At 47.6% G+C, this 13,518-nt stretch overlaps 4 protein-coding genes across 4 annotated transcripts; 1 reads left to right on the top strand and 3 right to left on the bottom strand.

The window, feature by feature from the left end:
* Positions 1-1,217: 1,217 nt before the first annotated feature.
* On the bottom strand, positions 1,218-2,024 carry HOO65_010736 (uncharacterized protein; the record flags this gene model as incomplete). Its single annotated transcript, XM_070999787.1, has 1 exon — positions 1,218-2,024. The coding sequence occupies one exon, from the start codon at positions 2,022-2,024 to the stop codon at positions 1,218-1,220; it is 807 nt and encodes a 268-aa protein (XP_070862558.1).
* Positions 2,025-5,640: 3,616 nt separating this feature from the next.
* Positions 5,641-6,870, bottom strand: HOO65_010735 (uncharacterized protein; the record flags this gene model as incomplete). The annotated part of the gene is made up of 4 exons (XM_071005920.1): positions 5,641-5,747; positions 5,824-6,177; positions 6,244-6,571; positions 6,616-6,870. 4 exons carry the CDS (start codon positions 6,868-6,870, stop codon positions 5,641-5,643), a joined length of 1,044 nt encoding a protein of 347 aa, XP_070862557.1.
* Positions 6,871-8,954: 2,084 nt separating this feature from the next.
* On the bottom strand, positions 8,955-9,844 carry HOO65_010734 (uncharacterized protein; the record flags this gene model as incomplete). Its single annotated transcript, XM_071006079.1, has 5 exons — positions 8,955-9,088; positions 9,202-9,292; positions 9,395-9,554; positions 9,622-9,689; positions 9,752-9,844. The coding sequence occupies 5 exons, from the start codon at positions 9,842-9,844 to the stop codon at positions 8,955-8,957; spliced, it is 546 nt and encodes a 181-aa protein (XP_070862556.1).
* A 652-nt stretch (positions 9,845-10,496) lies between these two features.
* HOO65_010733 (putative RNA-binding protein) lies at positions 10,497-11,773 on the top strand (the record flags this gene model as incomplete). Its single annotated transcript, XM_071005890.1, has 3 exons — positions 10,497-10,524; positions 10,584-10,640; positions 10,716-11,773. The coding sequence occupies 3 exons, from the start codon at positions 10,497-10,499 to the stop codon at positions 11,771-11,773; spliced, it is 1,143 nt and encodes a 380-aa protein (XP_070862555.1).
* Positions 11,774-13,518: the final 1,745 nt, after the last annotated feature.

The raw sequence follows: 13,518 nt of genomic DNA, 5'->3' as shown, positions 1-13,518 counted from the left end.
ACTTGGCTTTAATCGATGAGATCTGAAGCTTTTAGCCCCAGCAGCTTCGCGGTCAGAGTGAGTCGCGAGAGAAACAGAGAATGGAGTTTTTGTCGAGAGCAAGTTATTCCTCCTGGAGATGCAGGACCCTTCAACGCGTCGTAAATTGGTTCACCTGTGCTGCTATTAACCAAGCACGAGAGCGCTGACGAGTCAAGGTTAAGAGACGAGACTAGATTTGATCCGAGGAGTTAGCACAAAGAATAACGCAAAACTATATTCAACTATCATCACCGGGCTTCATACCGTACGCGCTTAAGTCGCAATGAGAATTGTCGTCGAAAAGGGAAAAAGCCTTATCGGTATAAAAAGGCAAAGGAAACGCTAGAGGAAAAAAAAAAAGGCCTTTAGTCGGTTAGAATAACTGTCGTCAGACAGCGTGCAGCAGAACAGTTATAAAGCGGAAGAAAAAATAGGACGAAAGGACTGTGGCGCGAAGGTCCAAGACTCAGAAAACCCTTGAGAGATGAAATCAATCAAGTCAGTTGATGAAATATTCAGTAGCCATGCGATGGGCGCTCCTAAGGGCGAAATGATGTTAGGTTCTAGAGGCTAGGTTACTGGAGGTCATGAGCCGGCGCGCCCTCTAATCCTTGAAAATCGAAAGGACACTGCGCCACTTATCACGTGACCCGTATCTCTTGATCTATGTGGCGCAAAGGATGTGGCGCAGTGTTTTTTTTGCCTTGGAAATAGGTGTGTAACCAAACTACAAAGCTTAAACATGACGACACTCATTCATTCATTAGCACTGCAATTTTATTTGACTAAACATTAACTTAAAGCAAAAAAGTTTATTAATCTACAAAAAAGAGAACAAAGGAAAGTGGAAGCCAGATGAAGCAAGGGACAATCAACTGATCTTTTGTAAAGAAAATACCCGTGTAACCATGTGAACGCCAACATATGACCCAGGTTGGGAATTTGTATGATGCATGTAAAACCAAAAGAAAGTGGAGGAAAGGGAATAGAAAAGCAGAAGAAATGAGCGAGATTCATGACTAGAAATGCAATGGGGAATAAAATACAGTGAGAGGGAGGTGAGTCGCCCAACGCCAGGTGGCAGTGAGAGAATGGAGGAGAAAATTAGGCAAGAGGATAGAGGAGGAAGATAAACCATCTCAGCATCAAGCAGAGAAAGGAGAACAAAAGTCGATGCAATAACCCTCGGAAGTCAATTAGAAGCGATTCATGTGGGAGACGACACTGTACCGTGAAACGCCGGTGTTAGTTGTGTTCATAGGGTGCAAGGCAGTCTGAGGGCGCAAGAGTTCCGGTACTATCGGACTCCTGCGGTCATCGACCGAGTCGCGCTGGGCCTCAACATCAGAACTCTCATAGGGATGGCTGATTTTAGGACGGCCACCGCCATTGAAAGGCGAGAGCTTCTGAGTCCAGCGCCTGGTTGCGGAGACCTTTTCGTTATGAACGTGGTCCGAGTGGGTTGACGAGGCAGATGACGCTGCGTAGACGCTATTGCTAGCCAATGAACCATCGGAGCGGATAGTGCGAGCATTGATCTGATGTTCCGAGTCACGGAACACAACGCTGGCAGCAATATTGCCTATTCCAAAGATTAGGCCGAGGATTCCTGAGGCCAAAATAAGACGCCAGAGGGGCATGCCAATAGCAGCCTGTGATAATTGGGGCCGGTTAAGCTGACCAAGTACATGGCAGGCTAGAACAGTTATGGCAGAGCCCAGCCAAGTGAGACCGCGGTTAGAGGAGATAACGGGCCAGTTACGCTCGTAGAAGTCGCGAAAAAGACCAACCTCGGACGTAATTAGACAAAGGGCGACGAGTGAGGCAATTATCTGAGATATGGCATCGAAAAAGTAAAAGGATCCGTTTTTACCAGTCATAACGACCATGACCCAGCACGACGCAGAAATGCACAGCAGTCCAATAATCGTGAAGGCGCGAAGTACATTGAGGACGACATGCCCGGATCCACAAAGACCAGGGTTTTCGAATACGTTAACCATGGTGGAGAAGTGTAATAGGAAAGTGATGAGGGTGTTGGAAATGAAAATAAACCAGTATCAAACCAGGAGGCTAGGCAAGATATTCTATTAGCAAGTGCCCCGAGAAAGATTAACAGGGAAAACGACGTACTGTAAAGCGTAAAGAAAGAATTTGAAGGTTAAGTTGAGTGTTATGTCCCGGGCCAGCCAGAGACGAAGGTAAAAGATGGGAGTAAAATTGAAAAGGAAACACCAAGTGTTTCTAATTCTGGAAGAAGCAGAAACAGTAACTCAGGTAAACAGTTTAATGCAAACAAAAAGCGAAGACGAAAGATGTAGAATGAGGTTATGAGTAGGCAAAGATGATGAGCAAAACAAAAATCAGAATAGAAGAAGAAAGAAAAACACGTCGAGAGATAGAATCAGGAGAGAAGGAGAGGGGAGGAGAAGAACAGAATGAAAGTGGAAGGAAGGAAAAGAGGGGAAGGAAGAGAATTTTAAAGGCCACAAAAGAAAGGGCAGGAGCAAAAGAGAAGATCACCAAATCGAGAAGCACCTAGTCTGAGAAGTACACTTTCCGGATTAGGATGTATGTATAAAAACAACAATGGCTGTTCCAGGGAGCAACTGCCAAGCACTGGAAGAAGACCGAAGGGCAAGGAGGGCACAGAGTAGAAGAATAAAGAAGTAGTAACTCTAGGCAAGGTCTCTTTGACGAGGATATGACGAAAGGTACAAGGCTACAAGGTTATGGAACAAAGAAAAGAAGTCGAATGAATACTTGATGCTGGATAACCCAATACCAGTCTTGCGTTTTCAAGGGGCCAGACACTTGTTTATATCCCCATTCATATTATCATATCTTTCGACTGCCCTACACTTTTACAGGCCTTTGAAGAATCCCAGCCCAAGTAGGCTCATCATCCAGGGAACAAAGGCGGACGGATCTATAACCGCTTTGTATGTATGTAGCACAAAGAAACGGATTTAAGTGAAACTCGAACAAGGGTAAGGAAAGAGAGACAAGGTGTTGAGATAGATTCCATGTAATAAGGAACATGCCAGAACTAGAAACGTTGAGCAGTAAGTGGATGGGAGAGACAAAGGAAAGTTGAAGACCAAATCAATTATAGAGGGTGACAGAAATGTCTAGATACATAGATTTCACTACATCACCGATTGCCAACAGTCTATATTCTTTATTTTTAAGCACCCCGTCTACACCTCTTCATCCTTACCATCATTGTCTTGACGTCGTCTTTCTTTTTGTTCTAATTTTTGCTACTCCATCCGGACCCCTGCAGCCTCAAGGCGCTGAGATCCTCCTTTGTACGTTGTCCACAGCCCTTTGTTACGCGGATGGGCGCTTGTCAGCCAATCAAGCCTGTTCCACCTTTACCCATCTTAAACGCCGAAAAAAGAGGCAACAAGGTAGGTCACTGCCAGCAGCGATTTTGTAGCCTATGTTTTGTGCTACAGGGGCTGGCTGTGCCACTGAATTTAGGCGCCTGCTCATACGGCAGGCTTCATGTCTAAAAACTAGAGAGAATTCAGCCTTGGGAGAACGATTTTCACAGTTCTTCATGTTAGACCAACGAGATCCCGACAATCCGCAGACATTCAAGCCCTTCGTATCTCTGTTGAGTTGTCTAATTTGAAACAGCAATTCTTAATTCTCCATGCTTCTATGGAGCTGGTACGTCTCACAGGCGGCTTGTGAAGTAGGTGACGATTCCTCAAAGCGCCTGTGACCGCTTTATCTAAAAGGGGAAGAAGATACTACAACATCTCCAGTTTCTGTCATTAATTCACCAACTTTTTTTTCTACGCTAGGCGAGTAGATCATCATGGTTAACTTGTTAAAAATAAAACGAGCGGGTATCATGTAGGGTCTGGGTTGCTTACTTAGGGTTAAAGACAATAAATAAGTGGGGCATTTCGAGCATGTCTCGGGGGGCGCTTTACTGAGATATAACGACAGAAAGCGTTTTTTTTTTTTCACCTTTTTTCGAGACTCCAAATTCATCGTGTCCAAAATTCTTCATGCTTACGCTATTGAGCAGACGCAATCTTTAAGGTCTCTGCGCAGCGCACGCCATTTTTGTAGTCTTTTTTTTTTTTTTACCATCTTTTCATTTCTTGTTAACTTCGCTTTCAAGCTCCCCGGTGTTTTCGTCATGGCTCGTGGAAACCAGCGTGAGAAGGCCCGTGAGGCCAACTTGAAGAAGCAGGCCAACCAGGTAAGTTGGATATGGATATAGCCATGAACAAAGGAGCGCTGTGACTGTAGTAGTCTCCTGCTGTTTTGTGACTCACTGTCATCTCCGCTGCGACCCGAACGGAGATGTTCGGCCCACATGGATATACGGCATCTGCCATAGAGACTCTTGGGAAGCGGCGGCCGCCGCTGCAACACTCTCGTGAGGAATACTAACGCCTTTCGCAGAAAAAGGGTAACTCCCTGAGTGGTGCCGAGATGCAGCGGGCGAAGGAATCTGCCGCTGAGATTATGCGCAAGAAGCAGGCTGCTGGTGAGTCTTTTTTTTTTGTCACAAACTAGTATCAATAGACCTACAGCATACTGACATTAGCCCTGCGTGTTAGCTGAGGCGCGCAAGCAGGAGCAAGCTGCTAAGAAATAATGGAAATGCTATTGAGCGAGCTGTCTCTGTCTGCAGAGACAATGACAGCCATGGGCCCATGTTACTAGTCAGATGCAATGCCTGAAAGATGAATATACGGGTTTGGCTTGAGAAGATTGGCAATAGGCTAGACGCAAGACTTGCTTTGGCAGTCCTCTAACTCAAGTGCTGCTCGATATGCGCCTTGTACTGGTAGTAAGCTCAACGCTAGGTGCTCCATCTTGATATGATATACATGACTTTTAACTCTAGATAAACCCAGTTGTTTGCTGTGCTGCTGCATGGTGCGCATTAAATACGCGCTGCATAGTGTACGCATGTCACAAACTGCAAGTGAAAACATGACCTATAAATAATAGCCTATCAGCGCCACGGCCTAACCTTGCTTGGCCATTTGCCCAACCGAGACGCCGAACTCTTGCACATGAAACGGACGCTGAAACTGCCTCAGGACTTGCCCTCTAGTCCTTCTACACAAACATTGGAACCCATAAGACTAACCTTGGGTTTGATCAACTTCTCAGCCCCGGCTTGGGCTGCTCTAAAACTGGCATCCATCATCCCTCCCTTACTACCTTAACGCACTTTCCTGGACTCAAATAAGATTGATACACATTTCTTTTTTTTTTTCATTATCATATCATGGTTCTGGGCTGGGGGCAGATGATAGAGAGTAAGAGGGTTAGCTCTGCTCTGCATCACTCTTCTTTGCAATTATTTGAAAGGGAACGTAGCCTCCAGAGCCCAGAACCCTTTCCCATATTGTAAAGAATAGAAACAGCTAAAACAAGTAAACAGGTAAACAACAATGTGAGCAAATCTCTTAAACAAAGAGATAGCTCGCAAACGCAAGGACCCCAAAAACAGAAACCAAACTCCAGCTGATATTCCCCCCAGGAAAGCACCATACACCACAGCACTCACAGCACTCACAGCACTCACAGCCACTGAACACCCATCTACAGAGCATATTCCTTTACTAGGTTTAACCGAGTCTAGTATCTTCCGTAAGGGGCGTTTTGTGCAGCGCCCGCCCAGGAGCGACGAAGACGGCGAGACGGAGGTGGCACAATGCCCGCAGACTGGGCCATAGAAATAGATCCTGTCAAAGATGCCAGTCAGTCGGCTATTCAAATTCATGATTGGGCTAGCTGGCTACTGCGTGGGGAATAACTTACCAGGAGTTCCACCAAATGCACCCACGCCCTGTGCAGCAACAGGGAAAGCGCCCGTCCCGCACTGCACTGAACACAAACATGAGCCATCAGCCTGCAGAGTGCCAGTACCAGTAACTATGCCGGTCTGAACGTTTGATGGCGGTGAAATGGTAGTGCTAGTGCTATTAGTGCCGGTGGCAGCGGGGGCAGCGACGGCAGGAACACCGCTTCCGCCTGTTAACTTGCTGCCAACTAAACCCTTGGCCGTAGAGTTAATGGCACGTGCTTGGAACTGGGCATGAGTCTTTGCGGCGTTAGGGTTGATGGAAAAAACCATCCCGCGGCCGCAGTGGTTGCCTTGAGCGCAGAACATCCCTTGTTTGTAGAAGAGAAGAGTTAGTTGATGCACATTTACTCAATATCATTGTTAAGAGAACTTACAAAGAGGCTCAGTAGTCATCACCTGCATAGCCATAGCAGGAGGGGGAACAACGGTGTTGTTGGGATTTGGGATGAATCCAGAGTCCATGCCACCAGCCAAAGGGGCACAGGGTGTATCGAAAGTTGACTGCGTGATAGTATGGTTTTGCGACAGGAACTCGAACTTAATCACATCACCAACGGCCGCCTGGACGGAATCCGGAAAGTAAGATAGGCCCTGCGGACCTCCCACCGTGACTGTGTGCGTAGCACCAGGAGCAACGGCCGCTGCTCCAGTACCCTTAGGCGGCTCACCAGTCGTAGCCTTAGACTCATCCTTTTTGTTGTCCTGGGGGGCGGAGTTGCGGCGGCATCAGCAGGGGGAGCAGTGACGGTCTGGGTAACAGTCACGGCCTTGTCGAGCGGTGTGGTGGCGGCGTTGCCGCCTGGGAAGTTCCACAGTACGACGATAACGTTGGGGCTTTGTTTATTTTGCAGCAGAGAAGACAAGAGATTAGGGCTAGTCAGCTTCTGGCGGGAGTTTTCGATCTCAACGTCTTCCCGCTTTATGACGGGAAACTTGGTGGCAGCAGTCTTGGCAAGAACTACGGGCGCTATGGCAGCTGCGAGAAGGGTTGAAAGCTTCATTTTGAATGCAAGAAGAAGATTAATTATAGAAAGCGAGAAAGGAAAGATTAGTAGTAAAATGATAAAAGGACCGGCTTTTGAGGAGGCTTCCAATTGGTAGGGGGAAAGGAGATGATGGGTGTCGTATATTATAAGCTCAGGATATTGAATAAAATATATTGGTAAAAGATAAATGAGTGCCGGACTCGGTAAGAAACGAATATTAAAGACGAAAGGAAAAGGAAAGGAAGGCAACAGGTAACTGGGCGGCCAAGCACACACGACTTGTTCTTGGTGGTAAGAGAGAAAGATGGTGAAGAAGCAGAAGAAGAGGAGAGGAGGGGGAAGAAAAGGAAATGAAGGCAAGAGAGAAGGCCTCTCTTAAAGTCGAGGATATACAGGCTAGACGTCTTAAGCCAACAATCACTGTTTGAAGACGGCGATCATGAACAGGAAATGTATGGCCGGAAGCTAGAGAAATGCAAAAGCACTGCCCTGTTAGGGAAACTTGGGCTGGCTATCAAACACACGATCCGCCATGAGCCTGATGACCTAGCAGTACAGGCCTGGGGGCTGATAGCTAGTAAAGAGGGCAGCATGGTATTTTCTCTTTCTCTCTCAACCAAGTAGACCAGTACATGGGCCATTCAGTGTGGCTACGAACTTGGCCGCACCAAGAACTCTACCCTTGGCCACCACCACCAAAGACAAATCATGAGTAACAAGAGCTACAATTCCCTTGTATCGCTATAAAGATTTCCTGTCTGGGTCTAAACTCGGAGTCTCAAGACTCCGGGTCTGAAAACAAGCGGTTCTATAACTCTATTTCATGCTTAAGCACCACTCTGTATAGATAGGGGTTAGCCAAGGTACGAATACTACGGGGGGGGGGGGGGAACAGGAAACAGGGCTAGTGTCATATTAGCTGTCACATTGTGTCTGTTTCCGAGATCCTGTAGCGTGTTCAGTCTCGGATAGTGTTTGGCGTTTGCCATGCCCAAAAGATACCGAGTCTTAGCACAACACTGAAGCATAAAGCTGCAGGCCTCCTGGGCTATGTTCGTCTAGTATCATATCTTGGCAGACCTTGTTGGAGACATGCCATTGCACAGAGTAGGAAGTTAGCCACAGCCCTCGACCTGGGCGTCAGATTAAAGAGGCAGCAATGGACACACAGCCCGCCATCCTTCAAAAGCCAGCAATGGAAAATGCAACTAACTGTATCTCTGGATATTTGCCGTCATGGCTTTTGACAGTTTCGAAGTTTCACGTTTAACTGCCTCAAAATGTCGCCAAATGCGCCGTTTCAGCACTGGCTTTGCTGTGCCCCACTATTGACATTCACAGTACCACTACATATTTCGCACATGGGAGCCACACCAAACTAGGACATGTCTGCACAGTGTGCATTTTGTCCCTGTTTCATAAGCACCTTCAACCGCCATGTGAAACACTTCCAGTAAAACATTTGCCCATCGCCTTATCCTAGTACCTATTTTGCCCTCCACTCGTAGTTCGGCTCATTTCCACCCTTACATGTGAAGGCATAAACTTATAAAGTTTTCGGTTAAATGAGGCTACTAGCAACCATTCTTTGTGTGTGCTGGTCGAGCGGATCAGAAAGCAGGCCAACCTCCTCTGCAACAAGTCCATTTCTACTACTAGGCACATCAATGGCTGCTCCTCGTGGCTGTTTCCTGAAGTCAAGACGGAATATCTGCGATCCGTGCTGCTCGTGAGACAAATGCAGGGCTCCCCTCTTTCCAGATCACTATCCACGTCTCTCTACGTCTCAAGGCATGTCATGTCGTCAAGCCCTTATTGCATCGAGGTCTGTGTGACTTTGGCTATCTGCCAGAAAACCTGCCAAGACGTCGGGCCTTTGTTAATACGTCTGCGAGTTTCCGGGTCTGGAAAAACGCAACGTCATTCAACCGTCTCTCTTGTTATTTACTACATGCCACATGTCGTAGGAAGGAACTTGGAGACTAGTGACTCCATCTATAGAAGAGCGTGAATCATATTAGCATAAACCCTTGAGCTCGCGGCTCTCTCAACTTTAAATCAAGAAAATATAAAAGCAACACAAAAACACGAGCCCACGCTTACGCCTCTGGGGCATCGTTTGCTCGAGTGTCTCCCGTCGGGCTCTCTTTCTTCTGCATCCCTTCGTAAAGACCCGTGTAGTAGCCTGCATAATACCACCCCATCAATGCCTTTTTGAGTGTCTCGTCCCTAACTGCACGAAATAACAGCCATCCCCATCACGAGGATGGAGAGCCAGATTGCGTTAGTAGACTGTATCATAAGCCAGAGACTCTAGTAAAATGCCGTTAGGGGGCCTCTTCTTACCTTGCTCAAGAGGGCCTTGCTGAAGGGAAGGAGCTTCATCCCGAGCTAATTTCTCGGAAATAGGCGGTTGTTCAGGAATTACTGATGGTCGCTATCTCAGGGATAAAACGTGTCTCGTTAGAATTCAATGACATCGTGGTAGGCCCCAGCGGATGTGGGAGTTTAGCGTTGCACTGATAAGGGCTAAACTTACAGATGTGGATGGTTCCGGCTTAGCACTTTCAACTAATGGATCCGACGAAATGCCCTTTTCTTCTTCTTCTTCTTCTTCTCCATACTCAGGCTCATATTCATCGTCAACGACAGGCCCGTCGAGATTGGCCTCCTCCAACAGCTCACCATTTACACCAAGTCTATTCCACGACCCATTAGTATTTTTCAGCATGGGAAAGTATACCTTCGCAACTTGAATGTACATACCCCGCTGCAGCAAGTTCCCTTTCCAGGTCAGCCTCAGTGCGCACCTTTTGGAAGATGCTGTGATATTTCTGTCACGTGAGTTAGCTTCTGTGGCACGCTTGATACACCATAACATGCGGTAGGCACTGACTTTGTACTCTTGAAGGGCATCGTTCCATGAAGCGATTAGCGCGGAGTCATCCCACACGTCACTGTTTGAAATATCTATCGTAGACGTAACCATCGTTTAGATTGGTAGACCGTGTATGGAGAGTTCCTTGGTGTGGATGTGCGCGTACGGAATGAAGGAAGCTTGGGTTCTGTTCCCTTGTTAGCATCTAATCATATGGGATGGGAAATATTGGCGTGAAGTTGGCCAGCGGCCAAAGCAAAGTCGCGATGCGATGCTCGATAAGGAAAAGACAGGCTTGATGCCAAAGTCAAGCAACATGCTAAGAAGGAAAGAGGCCCACTTTTACGTGTAACACAAGCCGAATTGGAGCTGATGGCCTTTGGCAACCAAGAATGAAAAACAGCACAAAGCACGGAAAGTTCTCAACTCGGAAGAGGCCGCTGCTCATGAGCTACTCAGCATCAGAAATGGTAAGCGAGGAACTGGTCACATTAGATTTTAAGTTAGCACTCGTGTCCTTCTATACCGGCAAGCATAGTTATACATTTGTATCTGTAGTAACCCCCTTCATCCCCCTGCAAATCGAAGCCATTCAGTGGGGCGCCTCGCTTTCACTGCACACCGCCCGGCAGAATTATCAACTTTTTTTTTTTTTTTCATTTTCAAACCTGTCGACAGATATTCACTTAAATCGGTGCTTTATCTCCAATCCCGCCAAACTGCACTCAACATACAAAACCCAAATTGCACGTACACACGCAAAATGGCGCCCGAACTTAGAAAACGCAATGGTAAGCTGTTCCGAGTCTTTATAGTAAGAAAAAATGCTAACGATGCCTTCTCTTCATAGCGGCTTCCGCCTCCCCTGCCGTAGTCAAGACCACTCCGATCAAAAACAAGCGCAAAGGTTTGTATTTTACGTCCCGATGCCGGCCGACGTACCCTTTCATATAAGGCATGTACTAACACACCATGTCGATAGCTGCTGAGGACAGCTCCCCTGCCGTTGCCAAGAAGCCCAAGGCATCGTCCAAGTCAACGCCCAAGGAGAAGTCCACTCCCAACTCCAAGAAGATCAAAGCCTCCAAGCCTGAGCCTGAGCCCAAGCCCGAACCCAAGGCGGATGCCATGGATGTTGACGAGGATGAAACAGCCACTGTCGCCGACATCACAATCCAGGACGAGGATGTCGAGGAGGAGGTTGACGCCGAGCTCCAGGCTCTGGCGGCCGGTCTTGACTCTGATAACGAGGCCCCCTCAAAATCCACCTTCAAGGCTGGCCAGGACGTTGGCAAGATCCCCAGCATCAAGGCCAAGAAGAGCGTTAAATCTCACGAGAAGGAGAAGCCCGGTGTCGTCTACATTGGTCGCATTCCTCATGGTTTCTATGAAAACGAAATGAAGCAATACTTTGGCCAGTTCGGGCCCATTTTGCGTCTGCGCATGTCGCGCAACAAGCGTACTGGCGCCAGCAAACATTTCGCTTTCATCGAGTTTCGGGAGGAAAGCACGGCCTCGATCGTAGCCAAGACCATGGACAACTACCTGCTATTTGGCCACATCCTCAAGTGCAAGGTTGTGCCGACAGAAAAGCTCCACGCCGACGTGTGGAAGGGCGCCAACAAGCGTTTCAAGAAGATACCCTACAACAAGATGGAGGCGCTATCTCTGAAAAAGCCCAAGACTGAGTCTAACTGGACGAAGAGAGTTGAACGCGAGAACCAGAAGCGTCTAGAGAATGCCAAGAAGCTTAAGGCCATTGGCTACAGCTATAAGCCTACCGTGGCCAAGAACGCACCTGTGCCGCCGGCAATCGAGAACGCCGACGCCCCCAAGGCCATTGAGGAGAAGGAGTCCGTCGCTATGGAGGAGACACAGCCCGTTGCGAAACAGGAGCCATCCGAGCCGGCGCAGGAAAAGGAAACCAAGCCCACTCTTAAGAAGGGCAAGGCTTCTCCTAACCCCAAGGCCAAGGCGTCTCCCAAGACAGCCCAAAAGCCGACACGCGCATCTACTCGCAACAAGAAGGTGGCAGCATGAAGCGCGGTTTAATGAGGAGTCGAAGAGAGGGGGACTGGCTGACTGGCTGACTGTCTTCAGTCTTGTTGCCATTGTTGGCGCTTGATGAGGTATGATAGGGCACAAAACAGTTTGGGTATAAGCATGCATGGGCGATTCTTTTTTTTCCTTGATCAATTTGCCTGTTAGAAAGGTCTACTTTTTTGTTCTGTGATTTGCGTTTTCGTGTTGCTTGGAGATCCGGGACACGGCAAGTTTAGTTTGGGCATTTAAAACAAGTTTACTGAGAATAGATACTTGGCCAACTACTCAGCAGTAAAGCATATTGTAGCATGTTTGCATAGTCTATACAGTCCAGGTTTTACTTGAATGCCCTGAATATGAGGAGAGGTTACAGAATGGTATGTCCGTCCATAGCGAACCCATTCACCCAGTAAAAGTTTAGAAGTAGGTGAGCGGGATTATAAAGGACGTGTATGTTCTCCATCAGCCCCCGTCCTAAATATGCCAGAGATAGGCAGCTACAAGTAGCCGCGGCAGTCTTTTATGTGGGAGGGCGTCGATGTGGAATATGTATGAGGAGGAAAAGAAAGAGAAGGAAGAGAAGCCCAGCTGCACAACTAGCAAGCAATATATTTCAAAATTTTTACGAAGAAATGATGAGTCAGCAAGTGGTGGGGTTTGCGCTTCTACTCCATAGAAGGGTTACGTTATAGAGCATCGCTCCTAGGAGATATAGTGACCAAGAAAACATGGATGCAGCATACGTAACAAGTATAGACAATGTGCGTCAACTAGATCACATGAGCCACTGTTTGAGCAGGGAACCTTATTCATATTCTTGGTTTCTGGGTCGGCACTGCAAGTTCGGCTCAACATGGGACGGGAACAGGACGAGCCACCAAAAGGCCGGCACTATGCACACACAATCGGCCCAGTAGTTTTATGTATATAGCAGGTTTTGCCTCATACCAGCGGGAAGGTTGCACATTTATACACTCAAACAGCGTCTGTGTTAACTCCAAAGTCCCTGTGCGATCATTCTTCTTACCCCAAAAAAGGGTAAAAAAAAGGAAAAAAAAAAGCATCGTCATAGCCGTGAAATTGCTGGTTTCAGGCCGCTTCAGAGCATCCATAGTGCCTGGTGGCATCACTCAACAATGCGTAGGCCTTGGCGGTCTCAAGGCCTAAAAGGCCTCGATATCCACCTTAGCCAGTGTCTACACCACTGTAGCTCATTGAAATACAGGTGCGTTCCAGCCCTGCTCTATCCCCCAACAATAAAGCCAAGGCTGGCGCCAGGTTGCTTCCAGGGCATAATGCCCACTGTAGTGAAACTACAATTGTGGCTTACGTGTGCACGAAATTAACGTCAACGTCAATCAATGTCAACAACACCACCAATCGTCGAGTTATCAAGCTTCGGACTTTTCCTGATACACTCTGCCCATCATTCCTTCCCCTAGCTGCTGCATCATCTTGAACTCTCCATATATTGCGCACAATCGAAGCCTCGATATCGACCTCACGCCCTCTTTCTTGCCCATTATTCGCCATCGACAACGGCCATTTGATTGTTACAAACGAAATCTACGCCACCATTTGGATCGATCTCGAGTATTCTGCGACCCTCCAGCAAATCGTCTGCAGCCAATAATTGCACATATCCACTTTCCCGTCCAAGCTCTGCTCTATCTGCTCACACTATATAGCCTGTTTACAACTCAGGGAAGAAGGGAAAAAAAAAGGTGGCCCTATACGCCAAT

The sequence above is a fragment of the Ceratocystis lukuohia genome (assembly GCF_044167205.1).
Source record: "Ceratocystis lukuohia strain C4212 chromosome Unknown Supercontig1_pilon, whole genome shotgun sequence".
NCBI classification, from domain to species: domain Eukaryota; kingdom Fungi; phylum Ascomycota; class Sordariomycetes; order Microascales; family Ceratocystidaceae; genus Ceratocystis; species Ceratocystis lukuohia.
This window is presented reverse-complemented; position numbering and strand designations above follow the sequence as displayed.